Source organism: Delphinus delphis, chromosome 2, assembly GCF_949987515.2.
Source record: "Delphinus delphis chromosome 2, mDelDel1.2, whole genome shotgun sequence".
NCBI classification, from domain to species: domain Eukaryota; kingdom Metazoa; phylum Chordata; class Mammalia; order Artiodactyla; family Delphinidae; genus Delphinus; species Delphinus delphis.
Window position 1 is genome coordinate 22,568,920 of NC_082684.1, and position 27,131 is coordinate 22,596,050.

Consider the following 27,131-nt stretch of genomic DNA (forward strand, 5'->3'; position numbering starts at 1 on the left):
GGATTAAATAGAAAGGTAATCAGCTGAAGAAGAGTGAATTGGAAGATAAAGCCATGGAAAATAGATAAAATGTAGCATAGAGAGATATCATATTGGAAAACATAAAATAGAAGTTGAGAGACAAGAATGGAAGATGAATGATCCAAAATACATCTAATAGGGCTTACAGAAGAAAAGAATAGAGAAAATGAGGAGAGACAATATTAAAGAAATAATGACAGAATTCTCATGACAATGAGTTCAAAACAGGATAAATAAAAATTAAATAATACCTACGCGCATTATAGTAAAACTGTGGACTATCAAAGACAAAGAGACCTTAAAAGCAAATAGAAGTCAAAGACAAAGAATGACAGCCTGATGGCAGATTTTTAACAGCAATAATAGAAGGCAAGAGACAACAGACATATATCTTGACCTATAGGTGGGGAGAGAAGCAAAATACAGGCTAATGGTAGGGCTTTAGCTGTTTCTATAACATTTTACTTATTTAAAGTATAAAAGAGAGAGCTGAAGCAAATAAGGCCAAATGATAACTTCTGGTTGATTTTTTTTAAATAAATTTATTTATTTATTTTTGGCTGTGTTGGGTCTTCGTTGCTGTGCGCAGGCTTTCTCTAGTTGTGGTAAGCCGGGGCTACTCTTCATTGTGGTGCGCGGGCTTCTTATTGCAGTGGCTTCTCTTGTTGTGGAACATGGGCTCTAGGCGTGCGGGCTTCAGTAGTTGTGGCTCATGGGCTCTAGAGTGCAGGCGCAGTAGTTGTGGCGCACAGGCTTAGCTGCTACACGGCATGTGGGATCTTCCCGGAGCAGGGATCAAACCCGTGTGCCCTGTATTGGCAGGAGGATTCTTAACCACTGAGCCACCAGGGAAGCCCCAACTTCTGGTTAATCTTGATGGTAATACACAGCCATCTGCATTGCTATTTTTGTACTTTTATACATGTAAATTATAACTTTAAAAAGTAAAGGATGAGTAAGAGTTAACCAGATAAAAAAGGAGTGCAGATAAAGAATGTTCCAGTAAGAAGGAATAGCCTGTGCAAAACTGCATAAGAGCAGCACAGTGCATACACATTCTAGACTATAAAACTAATGAAAAGTAGCTGAAATAATAGAAGTGACTGAAATGGAGGGAAACTGGTAAGAGATCTGCCTGAAAAGAGAAGCAGGGCCAGATCACACAGGCTTCATAAACCAAGCAGAGTTTGAAATTTCTCCTGAGAACAACGAAAACCAATAATGTATTTTAAACAGGGAACTGAGACCCCCATCCATAGTACATTTTAGACATCACTCTGACTGCTGCGTTTAATAAGGACAGAAGAATCTCCACTTATAGTGGTTCAGGTGGAAAACAATGGTGGTGGTGTGAACTTGCATGGCAGTAACACGAATGCAATAGAGACAGATTCAAGAGATGTTTAGATTGGTAATGATTATGGATTGATATTAGGGATGCGTGAGAAGATAGTACCAAAGATACTATTATATGCTGTCTGTTTTGCGTATCTGGGTAAATGGTGATCCACTCTCTGATATGAGTAGACAGAAAGGTGGTTTTGGCTAAGAAAAGAATGAGGTCACTTTGGGAAATATAAATGTTAGGAGTCTGTAGGATGTCTAAATAGGCATTTGGATGATATAGATGTAGTGCTCAGAAAATAGACTTAGCCTAAAGATCTGAAATTGCAATTCATTTAGCATCTCAATGGATGTACGAATTGGAGTGAACAAGACAGTTGGGGGCAAGTATCCTATGAGCAGAGAACTTAATAAGCAACATTGTTTAAATGATGGGTGGAGAAAGAGAAGCTTGTAAGGAAAACCAGGGATGTGCAAACAGAACAGATGAAAGAGAAAAATGGATGCGGCAGCCATGGAGACATGCCACTCCGATCACCTTGGAAGAAACAGCTTTCTATTTTGCTCTCAAGAGGTAGTTAGCTGCCAGCCTCCATCTGTAGCAAGTTCAGATCTGTCACAGAGTTTGAACCAATACCCACTCTTCCTGGGAAGCCCACAGCCAGTGACTGAGCATGGAAGAGGCACTAGAGCCTACCCTTTACACCCAACGTGGGGTTCCTCTAACAGGCAATCTTCACTCAAGAGCTCCCCAATGGGTTGGCTGAGACTTCGTCAGACGTGCAGCACAGTTTGAGAGTATCCCTGCCAAAGTCTGCTTCTTCTCCCTTTACCTTTCACGGATGTTATCTCCCAACGAACCACTTGCACTCCTCATTCTGTCTCAGCATCTGTCCCAGAATAACTGAACCTATACAGTTGGTACTGGAACAGGTATGAGAAAGTAGGAGCAAAAGTAGAGTTTAGGGAATGGATCACTTTCTGCAGGTTGATAATGAGGATCCCATACTGGGTGGTATGCGGTGTACAAGTAGTCCCCGGCACAAGGTAGCGGCCCAATTACTAAAACTTTCACCAGGAGTGGCTTGGAAGAATGTTTTGTTGAGGAACTTTCCTGGTCTTTGCAATGATTCATGGTCTAGGAAAGTAGTGGGGATGGGTTGAGGTGGGAGTGAGGGAAGTGAAGGAAGGCAATGCACCCAAAGAAAGAGCTGGCTTTTATTAAGTTGTAATTGAAGCTACTACAGACAGATAATGAAAAGCTGAGAACAATTAACAAACAATTGAAAACTAAATGTAAAGGCCCTTGTACAGTTCAGTGTGAAATCAGAGAAAGCTGAAGACCAAACTCAGGACTTACAGTTAAGAGTTATGCTTTTATTTATCCCTCAGTAGGAAAATGGACAAACTGTGGTTTATTCATTCAATGGAGTATTGTACAAGGATTGCTCTGTCTATATATCAGTTGACATGGAAGCGTGCTAGCTTGGGGTAGGGACTGAGCAGGACTCTGCACACCAGGTTGTAGCGCAAGCAGCTGGGGCATATGACCTGGTAGACCCTGTTGTGTTGGAGGTGTTAATACTGGAAAAAGAGATAGTGTGGAGTGGACTTTAGGTTAGCCCTCACAAGAGAAATATAATGCAGTCCCCTGGAGTTCTAGAGCAAGGCCGCACCATCTGCAGTACAGAAAAACAGCTCTCGGTAAGCTACTGGGCTCTCAGTCAGATGAGACTGAACACTGGACCCTGGAAACCAAGAGGCCACGCATCCTAAACTGTCCATCATGAGGTGAATTCTATAGGACTGGCTAAGTCAGAGTACCTGGCAGACTCAGCAGCAGTTAATCACATGGAAAGTGGTACATCCATGATCAAACCTGGGCAGAACTACAAAGCATGAGTAAACTGTCTGAACAGGTAACCCAGACCCTCAAGTCACCTACTAAGACTGCAGCACAGTCCCTTCCTTGTTCACACCTATGGCTGTATGAGGTCCCATATGAGAAGCTAAGGGAAAAACAAAAAGCCAGATCTTGGTCAATGGATCATTTGCTGGTGTGTAGATGTTGGTTCACTATGTCCACCCAAAATCGACATCAGCTGCAAGTGGAAGTGGCCTTGAAAGATAGCAGCAAGGGAAAATCTTCCTAATGGGTTCAATTCATGGAAGAGTGTTCAGAGATAAAAAATAGATATGGGGCTTCCCTGGTGGTGCAGTGGTTGAGAGTCCGCCTGCCGATGCAGGGGACACGGCTTCGTACCCCGGTCCGGGAAGATCCCACATGCCGCGGAGCGGCCGGGCCCATGAGCTATGGCCGCTGAGCCTGCACGTCCGGAGCCTGTGCTCCGCAACGGGAGAGGCCACAACAGTGAGAGGCCCAAGTACTGCAAAAAAAAAAAAAAAAAAAAGATATGGATTTGTGAACAAATGGTTTGGCCATCTGGTCAGGGGCCTGGGAAGAAAAAGACTAGAAAAGGCAGCTGGGCAGCGACAGTCCACAGTCTTCAGCTACCGGAAGTCAGGTTATTCACTGCCTGAAACAGATGCGGCACCCTTGAGCCTCCGTCAGTTCCTGCCGCCAAGCACCACTCACTTCTGCAGCATTCAGCACTATTCCCCGTGCTAACCCCCGCCCTCACCCCCCGGGCACTCTGTGAGCCCTACCGGGGGGCAATCCCAGCCCCACACCCCACGTGGTGGTGCCTGGGCCAGGCTCCATACGATAAGTGCTGACGCTGTGTGCAAAAGAAGGAAGGTGAAGAGAAGACCCCAGGTGAAAGAAAATCAAAGATGTTCAGGATGCAGGGGGGAAAAGAAAAAGGAAAAGAAAGGAAAAGAATAGGAGAGGGGAGGGGAGGGGGAAGAAAAGAAAGGAAAGGAAAAGAAAGGAAAGGAAAAGAAAAGGAAAGAAAGGAAAAGAAAAGGAAAGAAAGGAAAGGAAAGGAAAAGAAAAGAAAGGAAAGGAAAGGAAAAGAAAGGAAAGGAAAAGAAAAAAAAGAAAAGAAAGGAAAGGAAAAGAAAAGGAAAGAAAGTAAAAGACAAAGATGAGAAGGTTGAAGGGAAAAAAGTTTGGAGAATGAATGAATGAATGAATGAATATATGAGAAAGGGTGTAAAATGTGAAGACCTTTGTATCATATATTAATGACCGTCAGAAAGCAGCTACCATAGAAGAAGCATTGAAATAACCAAGACAAAATCACTTGATCAATTGACAGTAGCCAGCCTTCATCATTGGCCACCCCAGAACTAGCATAAATGGAAGATTAACAGAGTGGAGACTACACGCCAATACCATAGACACCCCCCTGCCTCCCTCCACCCCACTTATTAAGGCTGATCTGGCCACTATCACCATTGAAAGTCCAGCTAGTTGGCAACAGAAATCAATGTGGCACTATTACTCGATAGCACCACATGGCTGCTTGGTGACAAGTTGACCACACTGAGCCCTTTCTTCCTAGAAGGGCCAGTGGTTTATTGTCATAACAGTAGACATTATCAGTAACTGTTCACCTTTCCTGCCGCTAGAGCCTCAACCAGCACCACTAGCTGAGAGATTTCAAAGTGTCTGATCCACAGGCATAGAATCTCATACAATAGAGCATCTGACGATGAGACCTACTTCACAGAGAAGGAGATAGGGAGGTGAGTCCATATCAGGGGATCCACTGGTCCTATCAAGTACCATATAACCCAGAAGCAATTGATTTTACAGAGCAATGGAATAGCCTGCAAAAGGCACAACTTGTAGGCAATACTCGACCGTGATGGAGTACCATTATGCAGGTTACACATTGAATCACAAACCTCTATTTGGATGTTTGATCTATTAGGAAGAAAACTGGGCCTGGGAACCAAGCAGCCAAAGCAGGAGTAGCCTCAGTTGCCTTTATATCCAATGACCCACTAAGGATCTTTGTGTTTCCCATCCCTACAATTCTAGGCTCTGCAGGGAATTTTAAACTATGACTGCTACCTAGGCATTTTGGACTCCTTATGTCCAGGGAATCAGCAGACTAAAGGAGGAGTTAATATCTTGGCAAGAGTAAGTGATCCTGATCAGCAGGAAGAGGTAGGGCTGCTCTTCCACAGTGAGAGCAGAAGGGAATATGTGTGGAATTCAGCTGATCCATTTGGGCATATTGAAGTACTTGTTCCGTTATGACTAAAATGGACACGGACAGCAACGTTGACCCGAGAAGGGTATAGTTACCATGGGCTCAAACCCCTCAGGAATGAAAGCTTGGATCAGACAACTAGATCAGTCATCAAGACCAGCTGAGGTGAAAGCTGAGTGTGAGGGGAATTTAGAATGGACAGTGGAAGAGAGAGACTATAAATACCAATTGTGATCCTGAGACCAACTGAGATCCAGTTGTGGAGGTGAGCACTCCGTTCAAGAAAGCACTTGCTATTAAGCTGTAGGAGTGCAGCTGACATTCCTAACTGGCTCAGTATCTCAGTATCTGCCCTCATTGTGCAATAGCAGCCCTACCTTAGATGATGATCAGAGAGCCACTTCGAGGCACCAGGCAATCAGAGTGTAAAGTGGAGGACTCCAAGGGAGATGGCCATCACTGCTACCAAAGGTTCAATCCAGGAAAGTTTCTAAAATGTCCACTGAATTTTTCAACATAGATTGTTAGTCACTTTGGAAGAGAGATTTTTCAATTGAGTGATGGGGGCAGAAGCCAGATTTCACTAAGCTAAAGAATGAATAGGAAGTAAAAACATCAAGAGAGCAACTTGAGAAAATTGTTTATAAATATGTAGCTGTGAAGGGAAGAAGGCAGGGAAGTAGGAGTGGTAGATGGGCTAAAATGTGAGAACTATAGAGATGTTTTTAAGAAGACAGAGACTTGAGTGTGTTTGGAGAGCAGTGGAAAGGATCTGGGAGAGAAAGAGAGAGGAAAAAAAGTCTAGGGTGAAGAGACCAGGGAGCGTGGACACAGGTGGAGAGACTCCTCTTCCATTATTGTAAGAGTGGAGGAGGAAAGGATGGGTGTGGATGCTTTTAAATTAAGTATTTAGTTGTTGTTGCTTTGTTTTTAGTCTAATTCCCTCAAAATCCCTATATGATACATCTATGTTCCCCAAAATATTTGATAAAGCATAACCCCCCATATTCTTACTCTGCTGAATGAGAAAGATTGTCCTTGAATAATGAAGAGCACCTTCTACACTTGAACAGTTACTTCCCTGGTCTACCCATCAGTTCTCCGAGGTAGGACAGAGCCATTCCTTGGTGTTCATTTAACAGATACAAAAAGTGAGACACAGAAAGATTAAGTGCCTTGCTAAAATGTTCATGACTTATTGAAGGTCTCCTGACTTATGACCTCCATTTCTATTTACCACTCTTACTATATAGAGTTCTGTCACATAGTCACATAATCATTTACTTATTGCTCCAGAAACTTCCATCCTCTACTCTTCACCATGACTTTTAGCTGACATGGCTTTAACCACAATATTTCCCTCCGTACTTTGCTGCTATTGAAACTGAAGACATTGGATATAATATAAAAAGAAAGCATAGCCCCTCCAAGTCACTCTATTTTTTTTTTTTTTTGGCCATGAGATAACATACTTTCTGTAAAGTGCCCAGTTTCTTAAGAGTAGAAGGAATTCTTCATAAATACATTAGAACTTCTATTGTCACATAGAACTGAATCAGACAGAACCTTAATGGATTCTTTCATGCTTCGTAGAGCACATTTCAGAGCTTCTGGCTTTGTTGTTTTAGATTCCAGGGATTGAGGATGGTTTTGAAATGGCAACTTGGTTATGCTACATAAGAAGGCCAGCCAAGCATTAAATAGGGGCATCTGGAGAGTTTGGAAATACTAACAAGCCTTTCAGCCAAACTCTGACACAGAACAGATAAACCCTTCCTAGAGATTTATGGGCCTTATTGGGACAGAGACCCTCCCAGCTAGAATTTCGGTCACTTTACCCTACTAAGAGTAACTTCTCGGGCATGAATATCTCGGGAAGAAGATAAGAAATCTTGTAAACCTTTAAACTGTCCCTTTTGCACAGTGGACAAGTGTTTGCTCTTCTTAATAAAGCTGTGCAACCCTCAAGCCAAACAGCTGCTGAATGGTCCCTGCATGGAAGCTTGACCTCCCTGAGGCAATATAATACCCACATCAAGGGTTAAATCAGGCCAGATCTCACAGGCTCTCAGACCCACTACTGCATTAGTGATAACAGTTAACCTGTGATCAACGCTTTATTCTGGTTTATCAGGTATTTCACGTACATGCTACTAGCATAACCTCACGTGATCCTCATAACCACTCCATGATGTGGGTATAGCACAACTTACTAGCTTGTTCATCCTGTGAGTTGAGCAAATAGAGTCTTCCACACAGTGAGTTGATGGAGAGCTAGGATTTGACCATACAGCTTCTGCCTCCAAGTCCAGAGCAGGTTGGGAAGAAATAGCTGAGAAGTAAACTCTGGTAAACGTAAGGGGAAGAATAATCTACTTCTCTCATTTAACCTTTTTTTATTCTTAGCCAATTTCCTTTATTGGCATATTGGTTAAAAATTTTTAACGGAGATGGAAAATATTATTAAAAGAAACACCATTACAAATGGGATACTGTTTGAGTTCTTCAGCTTCCCTATAACAGAGGGAAGTCCTTTGCATAAATATTGGCTCTTAAAAGGGTAAGAGTTATGGATAATGGCTCATGCATTGCTATTAAGTCACCCCTCTGTAGAAGTGTTGACTAAGATTGCTGTGGGGATCCAGAAGGGTTAAGAACATGGAGTTCCTCAGCCAACTGGCTAGAAACACTCTCCCTCACAAGATGGGTATTCTTAAAACCTTTTGACATGGGAAAGTCATTTTGTAGCTCTGAGCCTCTGAGAATAAGTATGGACATTTTTGGTGTTCAGATGATTATATCTAAGGTGTAAGGTGTTTAGACAAGGGGTGGGGGTCCTTTTTATACAGGTGCGTTAGAAATGAACCTGTATGAAAAATCTTGAAAGTAAACCAAGCTTGGCCTTTTACATCTCCTTTTGCACTGGGCCACTCGTCTGATCACCCACATTCTTTCTATCCCTACAACGTGGATGAAATGTGAAAACATGAAGTAAAAGAAGCCAGACACAAAGGTCACATATGTATGATTCCATTGATATAAAATGTCTAGAAAAGGTAAATCCATAGAGACAGAAAGCAGATTAATGGTTGCCAGGGGCTGGGGGGAGGGGGAATGGCAAGAGACTGCTTCATCAGTACAGGATCTCCGTTAGAGGTGATGAAGAGTTTGGAACTAGAGGTGATGGCTGTACAACACTATGAACGTACTAAACACTACTCGGGGCACTGTATGAATTTCACATCAATTAAGAGAGGGTGGTGGGGAGTTATTTAGGAAGAGAACTACAGAATAGTAGAGAGAGCCTTGGATTTAGAGTTAGGACACCCGAGTTCGAATACCCTTTCACTTCAACTCGTTGTGACATAAAAGATGAGAGAGATGACATTTCTAGGTCTCAGATTCCTCATCTGAGTCAACCATCTACCTCACAGAGCTACCATGAGTCCTAAGTGAAATATCATATGTGAAAACACATAGCATGGGGCTGGACACAGAGTTCACACACAGAACATAATTCAACAAAAGAAAATAACGTAACAGTGATAGGCTTTTTAAGGCAGTACACAGAACTCATTTAATTCCTATTATTGCTCAAACTGTTATGATGTAATAAAAGTAACTTGGATTAATAAACCATAGTAGATAAAAATCATGGCAATTTTCAGAAATCCAAACACTCTGAAGAACTAGTTGTTTTTGAAACTCAAGTTTTCTGGCATCAAGGCATTAATTTAACCCTAAAAATTACTGTTGTGGCAAATTCTTCACTCTAATACTGCTTGACCTACATCAAGAGGTACTCTATTTCATTAATTTAAGATGCACATTTTTGGAAAAAAACTTTAATATCTCTGAGACCAGGAGTCTATTGATTGAAAGGGAGGCTGGATCACCCTAAGGAAATTTCTACGATGCCACCCTAGAGGTGATGTTCAACAACCAGCTGGACAAGATGACCCATTCTATGGTGCAGTGAACATGAATGAAACGGCCATGGTGACAGGGACTGAAGCCAAACATGGGCTCCTTTTCATCACAGCTAGTCAAGATACTGCCTCTGTAAAATCCCGACCTGCCAACAGCAGAACCCTATGCTGCAACCTTGATAAGGTAAATTTCCCCAGAAAACAGCCAGCCATTTGGTGGCAGTTTGGTTACACTGGACCCTTTCCATCCTGTAGAAAATAGTGATTCATTTTAAAAAGAATTTTTACTTTAGATTTCAGTTTGTCTTCCCTGACCTCAACACGTCCACCAGAACCACTATTCAAGGGCTTATAAAATGCTTGATCTACCAGTGGGAAATCCTGCACAATACCGCAACAAGCGACTTGTGCAACAGTGCAATACAACCCTCAACCAAGAGACACCTTTCAAGACAGAGAAGGCACAACAAAGGGTGCATGACCGCCATATCCACTAGTCCTACCGTCATGCAGAAGCAGACTGCCTAATAAAATGAGGGACTGACCCGTTAAAGGCTCAGCTAAGGTTCCAACTTGGAGACTAAGTCCTGCAGGGTTGGGGATCTGATCTAATGAAGTATGCACACTGAACCAATAGCCATTGTATGCTATTATGTTCTTTACAGCTAGAATACCTGAGTCTGAGGACCTAGGGGAGTTGGTAGGATTGGCCTTTCTCACCATCACCACAGTGACCTACTTCCAGAATTTGAACCTCTCAATTCCTGCCAGATTAGAGGTCCTAGTTCCTGGATGGACAGATAACTTCCACAAAGTAAAACACAGGGGGCCTAATGCTATAATAACCACCTGGTCATTTGGGCTCCTTGTACCAGTGCATGAATAGGAAAATAAAGGAGTTTCTCTACTGATGGGAATAATAGAACCGGGAGAAGCTGGGGTGGCTGCTACACATTAGCAGCTGCAAGGAGTATGTCTAGAACCCAGGAATTTCACTGGGACATACCTTGGTTCTTCTATGGCCAGTGATAATGGTGAATGAGAAAATGGGGCGACTATAGTTGAAAAGGGCAAGGCAACTAAGGGTTTAGAACACTTGGAGGTGCAAGTCTGGGTCCTACCACTAGGCAATCACCCCAGCCAGTCAAAGTGCTGTCCGAAGGAGAAAGAAATCTAGAATTGGAGTTGCAGAGAGATGATAACTATCAATTACAAGCTTGGGATCAAACACAACAGAGAAGACTTTAGCTCATGTCAGAAACTCTCCTGCATTATGTCTTTGCAAAGATTGCATCTTGAAGGGAGTGGCAGATTGGACTTGTATCCTCCTCTCTCTCAGGAAAGAAGTACGGGCATATCATTCCCACAAAACTGCAGATAACATATTTTCGTATGGAAGCAGGATATAATGGAAATCTTGGGCAGATTCTGAGTGGTGCAAAGAGTGAACTACATTGGAGATCTCTTATATCTCACTTGAGATCCTCTCAGCCTTACGTGCCTCCTACTCTAGCCATTCTGCAGCCACCGGTTCATGCACAAGCCAGCTGGCTTCACCCAGGTGCACCCTGACAGTGCTGCATCTCAGCCCTGCATCATGCTCCTCTCGTCTTCCACCCCGGGGCTTTTCTGTTAATATCTGGAAACTCTTATATCATCCATGCATAAGAAACGCGGAAGGTTGGTGAGTTAACACCCTGACCTATGGGGGGTATTTTTTTTCATGCGATTTTTCTTGGGGGGGGGTGATTAAAAATCCTTAGTAGCTTCTTATCTCACTCAGAAAACAAACAAATAAATATTTATTTATTTTTTACACACACACACACACACACACACACACAAATACCTTATAATGATCTATAAAGTAAACATGATCTATAACTGCTCTGATGTCATTTCCAACAACTCTTTCTGCTCCAGCTACATTTCTCTTCTTGTTACTTCTTAAACATATTATGCGTGTTCTTCTCCTGTCCCCCCGACTCTGGGTCTTTGCATTTACTCAGAATGCCCCCCACCCAGATACCAGCCTGGCTTAGTTTTTTTTAGATCCTTCAGGTCTTTATCCAAATGTCACCTTCTCAGTGGGGCCTTCTCTGACCATTTAAAATGCAACTTCCAGCATTCCTCCTCCCCCTTCCTTTATTCTTCTCCATTATACTTATCACATTTTATGTGTTTTCCTTATTTATTTATTAATTTATTTTCGGTGGCTATTTCCCCTGCTAGAATGTAAGGTCAAGGAGGTCATTTATTATATATCTCCAATGCCTAGAATGGTATTTACATTTAATAGGTGATCAATGAATATTTATTGAAAAAAGAAAGAAGAAAGGAAGGAAGAATAACTAGAACAAAATGCCATCTATCTAGAGGTAAGATTTCTGGTCATCTCAAACCTCTGGACCATGGCCATGAAGCCAGAAATAATTGAAAAAGGTGTTGAGAAGGAAACAGAGCAGTCACCCAGCCCACTAAGGACTCTGTCACAGGAAAGCCCCTCACTGACACCCTCCCTTTAGAGCCTATTTATTCTCAAGTCCACATCCTTCACCCAAAGTTAGCCTTCTAGTTTCCCAGCTCACAAAAAGATTGAAATAACAAAATACAGAGTGACCTGGCAATAAGAAGAGACGAGTTCAATCCTCTAACTGGAGTTGAGTAATTACGATAACACACGGGTGTGGGTAAAATTAAGCTAATGCTTGGAAAATGTAAACCAAGACCTTATGTATCATATAAATACAAAGATTGTGGTTTTGAAAGAAAAACTGGGACACAGTGAGCTCTTCCCAGGTGCAAAAGGGGTGTGGGGAGTTTAGTTAAGATGAAATATTTGAATTTCTGGAGTATTGTGATGGTGCAAAACCTACGCCATATTTACATGTCACTACATGAAGAGAGTGATATTTATAAGATGCTTTAAAAATCACAAATGCCTGCTCTGTAATTTTAAGAAAAGAATCTGTTTTGAACATTTCCAGAACACCCTAAATGATCTTAAGGATTCACACAAGAATGAAGCAAAGTAAGTAGTGTCTGACATCTAAATGGAATGCTTTAAAATCCAATTTGTAGCTTTGAACAAATGGGACCATTTTGCCCATACTTGAAATTTTCTTCAATGATTTTTTAATTGCAGGAATGAAGGGCTAAAGAGTAATGAAGCACACTGGCCAGCTTCAGTGAAAATGGAAACAGGGTCAGTGTGGAGGAGTTGATGCCAGACATGAGGTATTAGACACTTGTAAGATCTGTTTTTAAACTATTGGCTTGAAGAACAGCCACATTCAGTGAACTTCTGTGTGAAAAGCCTATTCAAAGGACAGGCTAAGTGTGAGGCATAAAAAAGTAACCATACTAATGTATTCAGGAGAAAATATATCACATTCAACGATCAAGACTTTTTTTTTGTTTAAATATATGTTTAAGCATTCTTTGTAGTAAAATAAAAATGTTTATAATAAAAAGAATTATAGGTGATACCAAACATATACTTACAGTTACACAAAAATGCCAAATTATGCCAAAACAGAATTTCTTTGGAGGTCAAGAAACCTCCAAAGATTTTCATTGAAAAATCTGAGAAGAATTATAGACTCTCTCAGCAATGCCCTAATGTTCTTGTATACAAATTTTTACATTATCACAGATTCCCAGGAGGCCAACCACAGACCCCTAGGAAGCCCATGAACCTCTGGTTAATAAATCTTTTTTTTTTTTTAATTTTTATTGGAGTATGGCTAATGATGCGTTAGTCTCCACTGCACAACAAAATGAATCAGCCATACACATACAGATATTCCCTCCCTTTTGGACTTCCCTCCCATTTAGGTTACCACAGTGCATTAGGTAGAGCTCCCTGTGCTATATAGTATGTTCCCATCAGTTGTCTATTTTATACATAGTATCAATAATGCATATGTGTCAATCCCAGTCTCCCAGTTCCTCCCACCCCACCCCTTTCCCCTTTGGTATCCATACATTTGTTCTCTACGTCTGTGTCTCTATTTCTGCTTTGCAAATAAGATCATCTATACCATTTTTCTAGATTCCACATATATGTGTTATTATACAATATTTGCTTTTCTCTTTCTGACTTAGTTCACTCTGTATGACAGTCTCTAGGTCCATCCACGTCTCTACAAATGACCCAATTTCGTTCCTTTTGATGGCTGAGTAATATTCCATTGTATATAGGTACCACATGTTCTTTATCCATTCCTCTGTTGATGGATATTTAGGTTGCTTCCATGTCCTGGCTATTGTAAATAGTGCTGCTATGAACATTGGTGTGCATGTGTTTTTTTGAATTATGGTTTTCTCTGGGAATAAATCTTAACCTGAAGGGTAAAAAACATACCTTGTACAACCAAGAAACATTAAAATAATCAAAGATATCATTTTAATTTATCAGCTCTGGAGGGGAAAAAGCTATTTCAATTAATTGACTGATAAATTCAGGTAAAGTTCACTCATTTAACAACACATTTTAAGTAGTGTGAATTTGTTTTCTATGTCTACTACTTTATCAGAGCTGATATACGAAGACAGACTTAGACCCAGGGGCAGGTGACATAACCAGCCATTCTGGACCCAGGTCTCTGAGAACAGGACTGAATGGGCTTGGCCTCTGCAGAGCTGGTCTGATCATGGAGCTCTTACACACAGCACTGCCTCCCAAACTACTTCTTCACTGGCCTCCTTCATGCCTGCCATTCCGTGCATCAAGGCACTTCTGTGGATCAAGTGACGGGGATATTCAAATACAGAGATGCATTAACCTGAAGGTACAAGGAAATAACTCCGGGAAGGTATACAAGAAGCCACATGAAAAACAAATACGTGATGGAAAAGAATTTAAAATTTTAGTAATTTTCTGGAAGTTAAATTTAAAAAATAAACCAAAGGCTTTGAAGGAATGTCCTGCTTGCCCTGGATTCCTTCTGAGTGTCCCAGCTATCCCAGGGGCCCTGCTCCACTTCCTCTTGCCGAGGAGCCCTACCTTTGGGAAGTTTAGAAAGCACTGGGGTAGTTAATTTCTTGGGGGTGGCAGTTCAAAGGATCTTCATCAACAGGTCTTTAGTAATATGAACAAACAATGAGAGATGTGGATGTCACTTCAGTATGTAAAGAAGTAGTGCCCCAGATAGCCAGGAAAAATACGAAACAAAGCAGAATTCCATCCGTCTTAACAGGGCAATAAAACTAAAGGACTTGGAAAAAGAATTATAAAAGGGTGCAAAGAACCCAATGGGACAACATTAGAGTGCCTCTGGAGACACTCATTCATGCGTTTGTTCATCTATTAAACAAATACTCACTGACTATTGATTATATGCCAGGCCTTTTCTGGACACTGGGGATACATAACTGAACAAAACAGACAAACAATAACAACAACAAACAAAACAAAAACCTTGCCCTTGTGGAGATTATATTCTTGTGGAGAAAGACATAAACAAGAAACATAAAAACAAGCAAATTACTTAGATACTGGAAGGTGACAAGTGCTATGGATTAAAAACATGTTTTAAAGCAGGAGCGTTAAATTTTAAATGGAGTGATTAGGAAAGCCTTATTGAGAAGGTACCATCTGAACAGAAACTTGAAGGAGGTGCAGGGGTTAACCGTGGGGATGTCTGGGAAAATAATGTTTGAGACGCAGGGAAGGACCAAATGTGTAAATCCTGACAAATGTGAGGAACAACAAGGCCAATGGAGTGAAAGCTGGATTATGAATGAAAGTAATAAGAAATAAAATTGGAAAAGTAAAGAAGGTCTGAATCACATAGGGCTTTTTGGGCCAAAACTGTAAGGACTTTGGTTTTTATCTTGAGATAACTAGGAACCCTGTTAGAAGTTCCTGAGTAGAGGAGGGACATGACCTGACCTACATTTTAAAAGCTCTTTGGCTGCTGTGTGAACAGACTGTGGAGGGCAGGGGTGGAAGATGGGACAGGTTCGGAGGCTCCTACAGTAAGCAAGAAGGGAAGACACTTTCAGTATCTTAAGAGAGCCAAAGAAACACAAAATCAACTGAAGCAGTGAAGGAAGCTAGCTACCTAACTATGTGGGGATTGCAGATTTTGAGGGGGTATTGAGAGACCAACCCATTTTAAGTTATTGTCTCCCAGTTACGGTGACAATAAACAAGGCTAAGAATGTCCCCATATGTCCTACGGGCCTCTGGACTTTATGTTCTATTAGTATTTTATCCTCCAAATTGGGACACCTTTGAGAATGAAAGGAATGCTATTAATTACACCTGGACAACAGGTACAAGAGAAGGTTCCTTTCAGATAGGGCAACCCTAATTACAAGGAACTTAGGAAGCCTGTGGATGGTTCCTTAAAAACCAGAGTTCGTTAGAGGAGGAAGACCAACTTGCTTACTGAATAGACATCTTTTAGCCTGGGAAATTTTACAATTAAGAATAGAAATGAGAGGCTAACTCAGATCCACAGTATCAATATGTTTGTGTTGAGTTTAAGAATAGTCAATACATATTTGGTAGGTTCGGTCTTTGTCTTATTTAACTTGGGCTGTTGGAATATCTAATAGATTGCCCTTGCAACTCCAATTTAAAATGAATGATTGAGTAATTTATTTCAACCTGTGAGTTAAGTTGAAAAGAAAATTATTTTTTACTGCGTTTACTTGTAAATGTCTACCGTGAGCCAGTAACTGCTCTAAGCAATTTATACACATTGTAGGGGCAAAATCGTGCTTCAGTGGAAAACTATGCATTGATTTAGAGCACATTCTTCCAAGATTGAGTCTGATTCAACAAGAGCTACTTTACAGCTCTGTAGGTTGTAGATGACTGACAACAAGGCGAAACAATTTTGTCTGCGGACACGCAAATTCTGTCCTGTGAGTGCTTCAGTTGACTCTGCCCACTCTTCCCCACACGAAAGAAGTTAGTTTTGCCTCCATCAGCATGTTCACTTCGGTATTCCACATCTATAAAAGTGCTGATTTTGTGGACTCTCCTTTAAGCTGATTGCAACATCTTACCAGTTTTCTCCTTGTTGTGGATTGACTAGTGTCCCCGTAAAACTCATGTCCACCTGGAACCTGAGTATGTGACCTTATTTGGAAATAGGGTGTTTGTAGATATAATTAGTTAAGCTGAGGTCATCCTGGAGTAGGGTGAGCCCTAAACCCAATGACTGGGATTGTGATAAGATGAGGAAAGGACACACAGAGACAAAGACACACAGAGAGAAGGCCACATCAATAAAGAGACAGAGATTGGCATCCTGCAGCTACAAGCCAAGGAACACCAAGGATTCCCACGGCCATCAGAAGCTGAAGAAGGCAGGAAGGATTCTTCCCTAGAGCTTTCAGAGGAACATAGCCGTGTTAACACCTTGATTTCTTACTTAGCTTCCAGAACCGTGAGACAATACATTTCTGTTATGGTAAGCTCCTCAGTTTGTGATACTCTGTTACGGCAGTCTTAGGAAACTAATACGCTGCAATGAGTTAAACACAATCTTTAATGTGTTCAATTTATAGCTGTAGGAGAGTCATAATTTTACCTGCCTTTGAAAATTATTCTTTAACAGTGTTAGGTCATTCACACCTCCCAGCAATCCAATGAGGCAGGTACTACTTTTATCCTTATTTTATAGATGAAGAAACTGAGGCACAGAACAATCAGGCAATGTTCCTGATGGGGTTTAGGACAGGCTACCCCAAAATACAGAAATTTGGCATGTTGAGTATTTTAAGGAATTTGAGAAACAGCATGTGCAGGGAGGACTTTCTGACCTTCTCCCAAAGCAGGTCACAACACCCTCTGGTGAGAGGTCCTCCCTATACCCGGAGGGAAGGACCATCCCTATCTCTAAAGACAGAGGGAAGGCAAGAGGAATCTGAGTGAACAGACTTTGCTGTTTGCCCGTTTATTACACTTAGCTCACACCTTTTTTTGTCTTGTCATATTGTTCCATGGCTCACCATGCTTCATCAAAACTAGCATAAAGACGCTCAGGTATAATAGCTTCTTGGGGTCTTCATTTCCTTGTGAAAGCTCTGTGTCATGTCATGTAAAACTTATATTAAATAAATTTGTATGCTTTTCTTTTGTTAATCTGTTACTGTTACAGAGGCCCCAGCCGAGAACTTAGAAGGGTAGGGGGAAATTTTTTTCTCTCCTACATTCTCAAGAGCATACCTAGGAAACAGTACAGCAAGCCATTCAACCCACATGACCTCACTCCAGAGAGCATGCTCTTAACCACTTTATTCTCCTGCCCCGTAAAGAGCACTGGGATATCTAAAAACTTAGGATTCCCGGTACTTATAAGATTTAATTTAATAGACTTTCTAGAATTTTCCAAGTATTTGGAAAGTTTTGTCAAATATTCACATGCTTTAAAAGAAAATATATTATATTTGTATACATTTAAACTACTTATTATTTTATTAAAGTACTTATTAAGATATTATTAAATTATAAACTCTTCCTTAAAGTAATTGTTACAATTAGATTTACAAATAAAATAATAAATACATGGAAAACTCAAAAAAAAAAACCCTAGGTTTTACATTTATTACCTTAATGAGTCAAATATTTGTTTTTAAAACCAGTTACCCTCAAAAGCCTTCTTTGGACACAAAAGCTGCCCCCACTGACATCAGAATTCACTTTGACCTGTATTGTATTATGAAGAAAGTATGTAGTACATATTTTGTTGCCCATCAATATCTTTGTCCCAAGTGAATTAATCAAACCCTTCAGCATTTAAGTTAGAATTCTCCAAAGTTCTTCAAATGAGCAGTTCCATCTCCTGGAACAATGCTTCCTCACCCTCCATGAAACGCTTATACCCAAATTCCACTGGTTCAGGATACAGCTCAAAGCCTTCTTTGAACCCCAGTCAAAGTTAACCCCCCCACCCACCCATTTCCACCAAGTATACTCTCAGCACACTTACACAATTCTAATTACAATTTTATGGGATTATTGGATTAATATTCAGCTTCCACACTAGACTGTGAGACCCCTGAGGACAGGGACATGTTGGCATCATTCTCCACCAAATCCAGAGCTTAGCACAGTGTCTGGAATATAGCCAGTGCTTAATAAACATTTGCAGAATGAAAGAAGTGATGAGCCATGTGGAGGGCATACGGCCCCTCTTTGGTGGGAAATTCCCCATTGTGTGTAATATTAGAAGGACACTATTCTGCATCTCCTACTGCTGACACCAAAAATGATAAAGGGAGACCTCTTTCCTCTTCCTACCCCCAGCAGCTAGGACACAGCAGGTAACCTACACCAGATAATCAGTTGCTCTCACATAGGATATCATTCTCTGGCTGGTGATTCAAAGAGGCAGGGACAATTGAGAAATTAGTTATGACAGCACACAGATAGTCCAGCAGCTATACAACTGGGTGCCCAGCACCACAGATGTTCTGTGGCTGTGATCACAGTATTGTCCATGGAGTTGTTCCAACCAGATGGTTGGCGGTGGTTCCAACTTCCTGCCTGCTGTGGGCCTTGGCCTATTTTCAAAGCCTGGTTCTACGATGATTCTGTAAATTATATGTACTTCTTTCAAAATATTTCTTTTCTCCTTAAGCTAGACACAGCGGGTTTTCTGTTACTTACCAATGAAAACCTTGACTGATATACACACACACATACTCACACAGAATAACAGAGAATAAATCACAGAGCCTGGAAGTGTGAAGTGAAGCTGCCTTTATAAGACACAAAGTATTGGTCCATGTTTGGACAGCATATGGGTGCTGAAGCAGAGGGCTTCTCTTTAGGTTGAAGCCAAATGTTATTCAGGTTATGACCGCTAATTGTAACTGAAGTAATTGTGAAATGTAGAATGAATCCACATTTCCCTAAGTGTAAAACAGGTGTGATTTGGAGATACTTGAGATTATTTTAGGTGGAATGCCCACATGGCATTAAATAATATTGAATCACACAGTGAGAAAGTGATTCCCTTTTCCATTGTCCTTCAGTCTTTCTGACACCACCAAGGATTGGTGGATTGATATCTCTTTGATACTTCTCGAACACTTATTAAACTTCCTTTATAACAAAGAGAAGGCAGCCTCAGGCTCAGAACATTCAAAGACAATAGTCTCGAGCTAGAATAGAATTACATTTATGTTTTAATTGTATTTAGTTTTCTAGTTACCTCCTATTTAGAGCAAGGCGTGCTAATTTTCCATTTATAGTCACAATATAAGCCTTCTAAACAGATTTCTTTTAGTTGAAGAAGTGAGTCAACCTAAAAATATTGAGTAAATAATAGCACGGATAGAACACAGAGAAGGCAAAAATCCTGAAGATGGTGAGTTACCATCTTCAGTTTAGAAGACACCAGGACAGGCCATCAATTAGAGACACAGATACAGAATGCAAATGACTAAAAACTGAAGCAAAATGCAGAACCCGAAAACAATAGCTACAACTCTTTCAGAAACATTTCTGAAGGCACACAAGTGCGTGATGGACAAACCACTACTTCACTGAGGCCCTAGACTCTGGAAGGCGGGGGATGGAGGGGGTGGAGGCAATGATTGTCACCATCATAAAACTAAAAGCAGGTGGGTTAAAAGGATAAGGCAAGGTAAGGCAGCACTTTCTTGAGGAAGAATCCACAGAAATCCAGAACAGCCGTCTAACCTCATCTACCTCCTCATTCAGAGAAGGGATGGTCTCGTATACACAGAAGTAGCAAATGGCAACTCTCTGAATGAGAGTGATGGGTCAATCTTGTTATCCTTGGTGTTAAGGTAATATGATCTATAATTATACATGAAAACTTAAATTTTATTCTTCTTGCTTCATTAACGTTCCCTTAAATCAGTACTTCTCAATTGGAAGGAGCAATTTTTTCAGACTACCTGTATATCAAAGATTCTAGAATGTTCCACTGGGGAGTAGGGATACCAGCTCTCCCTCACTTCTCACCTAGTTAGAACCACTGTTATAAAGAGAGTGTATCATGCCCATTTGGAGGGGGGAAGTGGAAGAAAAGATTCTGAACCACTGTTTCAGTGGGAGCCATAAACAGTATAACTCCCACCCAGCCCATGTGACAGGTGTATGGGTGGTGAAGAAAGAGGCAATCTCTTTACCTTTCAGCACCATACTATGTGGATAGAAGGTAAGGGTCAGGGAAAATTGCACCATAGTAATTTGTAAAATGGCTAGGCAATGGTTAAACAGCATCTGTATTTGGAATAGGGGTTACCACTCAGAACAGGTTTTTAATGACAAGGATCTAGTTTGCTCCAGCAGGGAAGGCCTTGTACGATAGATGTAGTCTTTCTTTTCTTCCCTCTGTCCCAATCCTCCCTCCCAATTTCTTCTTTCCCTCCTTCTTTCTTTCCTTGTTTTATTTTCCTCTTACCCTCCCATTTTCTGAGTTACTGCATATTTCTAGGGACAATAGCCCCCAAGGTTATCTGTGGCTTATTGGACATCACTACCTTTCAAACTTTTTTCTCCAAAGCCTCACGACCATACTGGGGAAGAGCTGGCAGGGTGAGACCCATTTTCCTCTGAAAGCAGGGGGCTCAGGGTGCAGCTCTGCAGCATTTCACATCCTGGCAGTACCGCTTACAAGTTGTGTGACATTGAGCAAATAGCTTCATTTCTGTTGTGCCTCAGTTTTCTCATCTATAAAATGAGAGTAATAAAATCGTCTACTAGATTTGATTTTGTGAGGATTCAATGGGTGAGTTGGTATAAAGTACTGAGAACAGGAAAAAGCACAGTATGATTGTTAGCTTTACATATTTGACTTCTCTCATAAGCTTTCCTTTCACAGAAGAGTTCTACTGCCCCCAAAAGATTTGAAAATCATTCTGCTACTTTTGCCCAGGGCTGCGGTCATTGTTCAAATTAGCATGCTCTTTAACCTATACTTTTCATCAATTTTCTCTTCTCTATCTCAGGATAACTTCATTCCTCAGAACAGCTCCCCTCCTGCCCTCCCTCTCCCCACCTTCCCACTGTTTTCAAGGTCAGATTCTCCCCACTACTGTCTTTATCCAGTGATTCAGTGGATTCCCTCAGACTATTCTCACTGCATCACAGGCATCAGAAAGAACCTAATGGAACCCTCCCTTTTACCCTGAAGGAAACTTGGGTCCTGCCACGTAAATTATCTCACCTAATTTCACAGTTAGTGAGAGAGGGAGGAAGAGATGTGTATCCTGACTCTGATTTCATTGCTCTTTCTCTGACACTACCTGTCTCATCACTTGGTGGAACTATACACAGAATGATTCCAGCTTCCCTTCCACTGCCAGAGCCACATTTCTCTTCAATGACTCTTGAAGTTCTGCTCCCCTTAAAGAAGTCTCTGAAGTCGTGATGTCTCTGGCCTCCTTTCTCCCCACACACAGCAGACAATCTGAGACCAGCATATTTGTTTGTTCTTTCATTCACCTAACAAGCTTTTTTTTGAGCATCAAAGTAGTTCCAGAGTTGAATGACAGGGTCCCTGTGTTAGAGAAGCTCACGTCCTGCTTAGACAGGCACTCAAAGAAATATCAAGTTACGGAAAAGCTGTGTGTAAGGGCTAGGACAGGGTGAATGCACAGAATGTTGTGGAGAAGGTCGCTCACCCAGCCTAGGGGTCATGGACCAGGAAAGGCTTCCTGAAGGAGTTGACACCTAATCTGGACCTTGGAGTAGGCATCAGCCAGATGAAGAAAAGGGAAAAGTCGCTTTAGGCAGAGGGAAGAGAATGTGGAAGGGAAGGCCTAGGCAGTTAGTTGTGAGAGCAAAGAACTTTGGGGAAAGTGCCAGAAATTCTGTTCAGTAGGAGTGAAAAGTGTGACAGAGTAGGAGCCATGAGGTTTGAAAGACTGGGCTACGTCTTAAGGGATCTTGTAGGTTGTACAAAAGGGTTTTATCATGGGAGACATGGGGAGTCAATGCAGGGGTTTAATCAAGAGGATAAGAACGTATTTTATTCTGTAGTGGCAGCATGGAGATCTTCGTTACTGTACGCAGGCTTTCTCTAGTTGTGGCAAGCGGGGGCTGCTCTTCGTTCTGGTGTGCGGGCTTCTCACTGCGGTGGCTTCTCTTGTTGTGGAGCACGGGCTCTAAGTGTGCGGGCTTCAGTAGCTGTGGCTCGCAGGCTCTAGAGCGCAGGCTCAGTAGCTGTGGTGCACAGGCTTAGTTGCTCCACCGCATGTGGGATCTTCTCAGACCAGGGCTCGAACCTGCGCCCCCTGTATTGGCAGGTAGATTCCTAACCACTGCACCACCAGGGAAGCCCGAGAATGAATGTTATTCACTGGATGTTATTACACTAATTGACCCAGGTGAGATAAGAAACTGAGATATCGCAGCACAGAAATACACACCTGTGTCCAAAACGTTCATAACCCACTGTTGAATGTCCCTATGAGCTGAATTCTTGAGGAAATCTTAAATACAACTTCACCATTGCTTTCCACTTACCTACATTTTCTTTAATAACCTGAGCTTTTGTACCTTAACTGGGTTTAACCAGTTAAGTAAACAGTAAAACCAGATTGTCTTACTATTCTTTCCTACCGTTCTATTTCTAATCACCCAAGAAAGCCTTCTTCCCTTGTTTACAATTATCCTTTCAATCGTTGATTTCAACATCTGTTAAGGAACAGATGTACACAAAACTCATTTAACATCAAGTTTCTAATCTGGTAACATTTAACACGCAGATAAAAATGTACTTTATGAAATTTCATCTCTTTATACCTCTACCATGCCAAAGCCAAAGGAGATTTTTGGATGCACTACATCAGTGGGTATCTCACATTTGAGTAAATAACTCATACAAAGTGAATTCCAGACAAAGTATAAAGGATATTCAGTTGACCGTCCATCTGGGCAGGTTTCATATCTGCAGATTCAACCAACACTGGATTGAAAATATTTGGGGGAACAAAATTCCAGAAGGTTCCAAAAAGCATAACCTGGATTTGCCACACACTGGCAACTATTTACATAGCGTTTACATTGTATTAGGTATTATACGTAATTTAGAGATGATCTAAAGTATACAGGAGGATGTGCATAGGTGATATGCAAATGCTATACTTGAGCATCCTCTGATTTGAGTGTACACAGGGGTCCTGGAACCAATCCCCCATGTATACCGAGGGACGACTGTGTTTTTAAAAGAGCCCTGATTAAATTTTTGTCAACTGTTTGATGAACCAAGAGACCTGCTAAGATAATTTCCCATCTAGAAAGATTAAAAGTTGAAACCCCCCCTTTTTTTTTTGCAATTTTCATCACCCAAAGTAAGATCAAAAGGATCCGTTTTTGAGTTGCTATTAATCTTATTTACATCTTAAGTAAAATTAAGATTCAGCCAGGGCTGGGAGTAGGCAAAGTGCAGAACAGCAGCTCTTTAGAAAGAACAACTCTCACTTTTCACCTTGCACTAAAATTTCGTTAACTTTTTTCGTTAACTTTTTCTGTGTTATGAGTAACTCGAGCGTCAGCAATCCCACGTTTGGTCGATGGAGTTTTTACTCACTGCGCGCGCACACACACACACACACACACACGCACGCACACACAACCCTCTCAAGCTCTTTTTGTGCACTTCCATCCACCTTTTCCAGCCGACTTTGGCTCCTGAGTCCTCCCCTCTCCTCTCCCAGGTACTCACAGGGTCTGCGTACTGGGCGGTAAGTTGGGGATGCGGTGGATATCCTTGCAGGTGACTCTGAAGTCGTCCTCCTGGTGGCATTTGCAGGGCGGAGAAGGACACCCTTTCCCCCTCAGGCTCCTGGGCAGGACAAGAAGCAGCGCCAGCTGCAGCAGGGGCGTCGGTTTCATTGTCCTCGGGGCTCCAAGGCTATGTCTTCATCCTCCACTATCGCCTCATTCTCAGCCCTCTGCGCCTCGGGTTCCCTCAGGCTGAAGGAGAGCGGGGGGGGTGGGAGGAAGGAGAAATCGATGGGGTCGTGACTTCAGCACCAAAGAGGAGGCTGGAGAGGGGAAAGAAGAGGCTCTCAAGTGCTCCGTTTCCCTAGGCAACCCTCCACCCAAACAAGCTTACGTACTTCACTTTCCTTGCCCCATGCCACTCCCGTCTGTTGCCTGACAATCAGCGCCGGTCCGGGCTGTCCTCTCTGCCCTCCAACCTGCCTCACGCGCCCCTCCCATTACTTCCCTCCAAAGCCTAGTTTACACGCCCGCTCCTTTCCTTGGCTCTAAACCCAACGGGCCACCTCTTCCCATGGGTGGGTAGCCTCTCCAAAGCGCTCCCTGTCGGGATCCATCCGCACGCACCCTCTATCCAGAGAAAGTTGCAGCGGAAAGGACCGTCCCGGGACGGACGCCGGTGCCGCAGAACTTCAGCTCTTCCTGGCCTAGGACGCCTCTGCCGAGGGTCGGAGGCGGGCACACGTGGCTTGCCAGCCCGAGGTGCGGCCGAGGCCGGGGCGCGACACCCACGGGGGGATCCTCACGGCTCCCCAACTTCAGCGCAAACCCGGACCTCTGGGGGCGCGCAGCCACTAGCGCAGAAATCGCCGCGGGGAGCCGTCTGGCGGCGTTCGGCGGCGTTCGGCGGCGTCCGGCTCTCACTGCCGCGCGCGGACTCGGCGAGGCAGGCCAGGAACTGGGCTCTGGCGCCACCTGCCGGGAGAACCGGGAACGGCGGAAACTGTTCGAGTGCCTTGAATGGAACTCTTGAATCGAGCTTTGCTCTATGTAGTTGAAGTCGACCTGTAAATTCTGGTCTGGCCAGGAATATTATCGAGCCATATATCCCCCCAGAAGATGGGAAGAAGAAGAATACTTAAGGGGCACACTATTGTCTACTCATCATCCTTCACACAGTAGCCAAGAAGATAATTTAAAATAAATATCAGATTGTGCCAATTTCGCTCTCAAAAACTTTCAATTGCTTACTAATTCTTCTTGGGTAAAAGGAGCATATGGCATCATATAGCATCTTCTTACATGCTATATGGTTCCATTTATATGAACTTCTGGGACGGCGGGAGGAAGTTATGGTGAAGGAAATCAGAATAATGGTTAGGGGAGATTGACTGGAAAAGGACAGCAGAGAACTCATGGCAGTTATATTGATAGAAATGTTCTACATCTTGATTAGACTGGACATAAGTGGATGTATACATTTGCCAAAATCCATCAGACTGTGCACTTTAAATATGTGTATTTCAATTTTTTTAGTGGCTTTGTTCCTAATCCCCCCAAACTGGAAATCACCCAAATGTTCTTCCACTAAGTAATAGATAACAAAGAGTGATACATCCATACAATGGAATACTATTCCACAATAAAAAGAAGAAATAAAAAAAAATTAAAGAAAATTAAGTATAAATTCTTTTTACTAACCAATGAAATCCTACTCTGGGTGCCTGTAAACTTTTCCTGTGAAGAAATTTTCCTGTGAAGAACCTAGATGTTTTAGGCTTTGTGGGCCACATAGGATCTTTGTCACATCTTCTCCTCCTTCTTCTTTTTCATACAACCCTCTAAAAATGTAAAAGCCATTTTTAGCTTGTAGGCTGTACTGGAACAGGACTTGGGCAGGATTTGACCTAGAAGACAAGTTTGCTGATTCCTGTTTTTCAAGATCCGGCCCTTACCATCACTTTGCTGGACCTGGAAAGAGACAAGTTTATTATCACCTCTGGGCCTTTGCTATTGTTGAACTCTATGCCTGGAAAAATTTGTCCCCAGATCGTCACATCATTCAAGTTGTTGTTGAAATAGCGTAAGTTTTTCTGGAAAAACCTTTCTCAAGTAACGATCCCCCCATCATATTACCTCACCAAAGCACTTATCTCTTGTTATTATTATTAATTAGTTTACTCATTTATTGCCTGTCTCTTGCTGCTCTCCCATCCCCATCAAAATATAAGCTCCATGAAAGCAGGAACCTTGTTTTTTTTTTTTTTTTGCCACTGTATCCCTAACACCAAGAACAGTGCCTAGCTCAGAGTTAGGAAATAATAAATGTTAAATGAATGAATAGGCAATGGCTATATTAGCTATCTGTTGCAGCATAATCAATAACCCCAAAATGTTAAATATTGGCTTAAAACAACATTTACTATCTCAGAGTTTCTGTGGTGCAATTTGGGAGAGGTCTAACTGGATGCTCTGGCTTAAGGTCTATCATGAGGTTGCAAACAAAATGACGGCTAGGGCTGCAGTTATCTGATAGCTTGGCTGCAATATCACGAAATTCACTTATTAGTTCTAGAAGCTGTTTCATAGATTCCATCCAATTATCCACATAGATGAGTTGTATTGTCTGAGTATAGATCGTTTACTTCTCTTCCAATCTGAATGCTTCTCATTTCTTTTTCCTATTGGACTGCACAGGCTAGAAACTCCAGTACAATTTTGAGTAGAAAGATTAAGGGCAGTTATCATCTTGTTTCTAATCATATGGGGGAAATCATTCTTTCATCATGAAATATGATGTCAAGTATACAGTTTCCATAAATGCTTTTCATCAGGTTGAGAAATTTTCCTTCTATTCTCCTTTTCTTAGAGTTTTTAATCAGGAATAGGTATTAGAGTTTTCCAAATGCTTTTTGTGCATCTGTTAAGATGAGTCAGCATTTTTCTTTTTTAGTCTGTTAATGTGGTGAATAAAAGTGATGGATTTTTGAATGTTAAACCCATTTTGCATTCCAGGGATAAACCCCACTTGATCATGACATATTAAGT

General features: G+C 41.9%; 1 protein-coding gene across 1 annotated transcript in view; it reads right to left on the bottom strand.

Moving 5' to 3' along the window:
• Positions 1-24,521, bottom strand: part of TSHR (thyroid stimulating hormone receptor) — a 163,474-nt gene extending 138,953 nt beyond the window's left edge. Inside the window, exons 1-2 of the mRNA XM_060003364.1 lie at positions 24,482-24,521; positions 24,085-24,406 (exon numbers count right to left, since the gene is read on the bottom strand). Coding sequence (XP_059859347.1) covers positions 24,085-24,254 — 170 coding nt within the window. The 5' untranslated portion in view covers positions 24,255-24,406; positions 24,482-24,521. The remainder of the gene's footprint in view (positions 1-24,084; positions 24,407-24,481) is intronic.
• Positions 24,522-27,131: the final 2,610 nt, after the last annotated feature.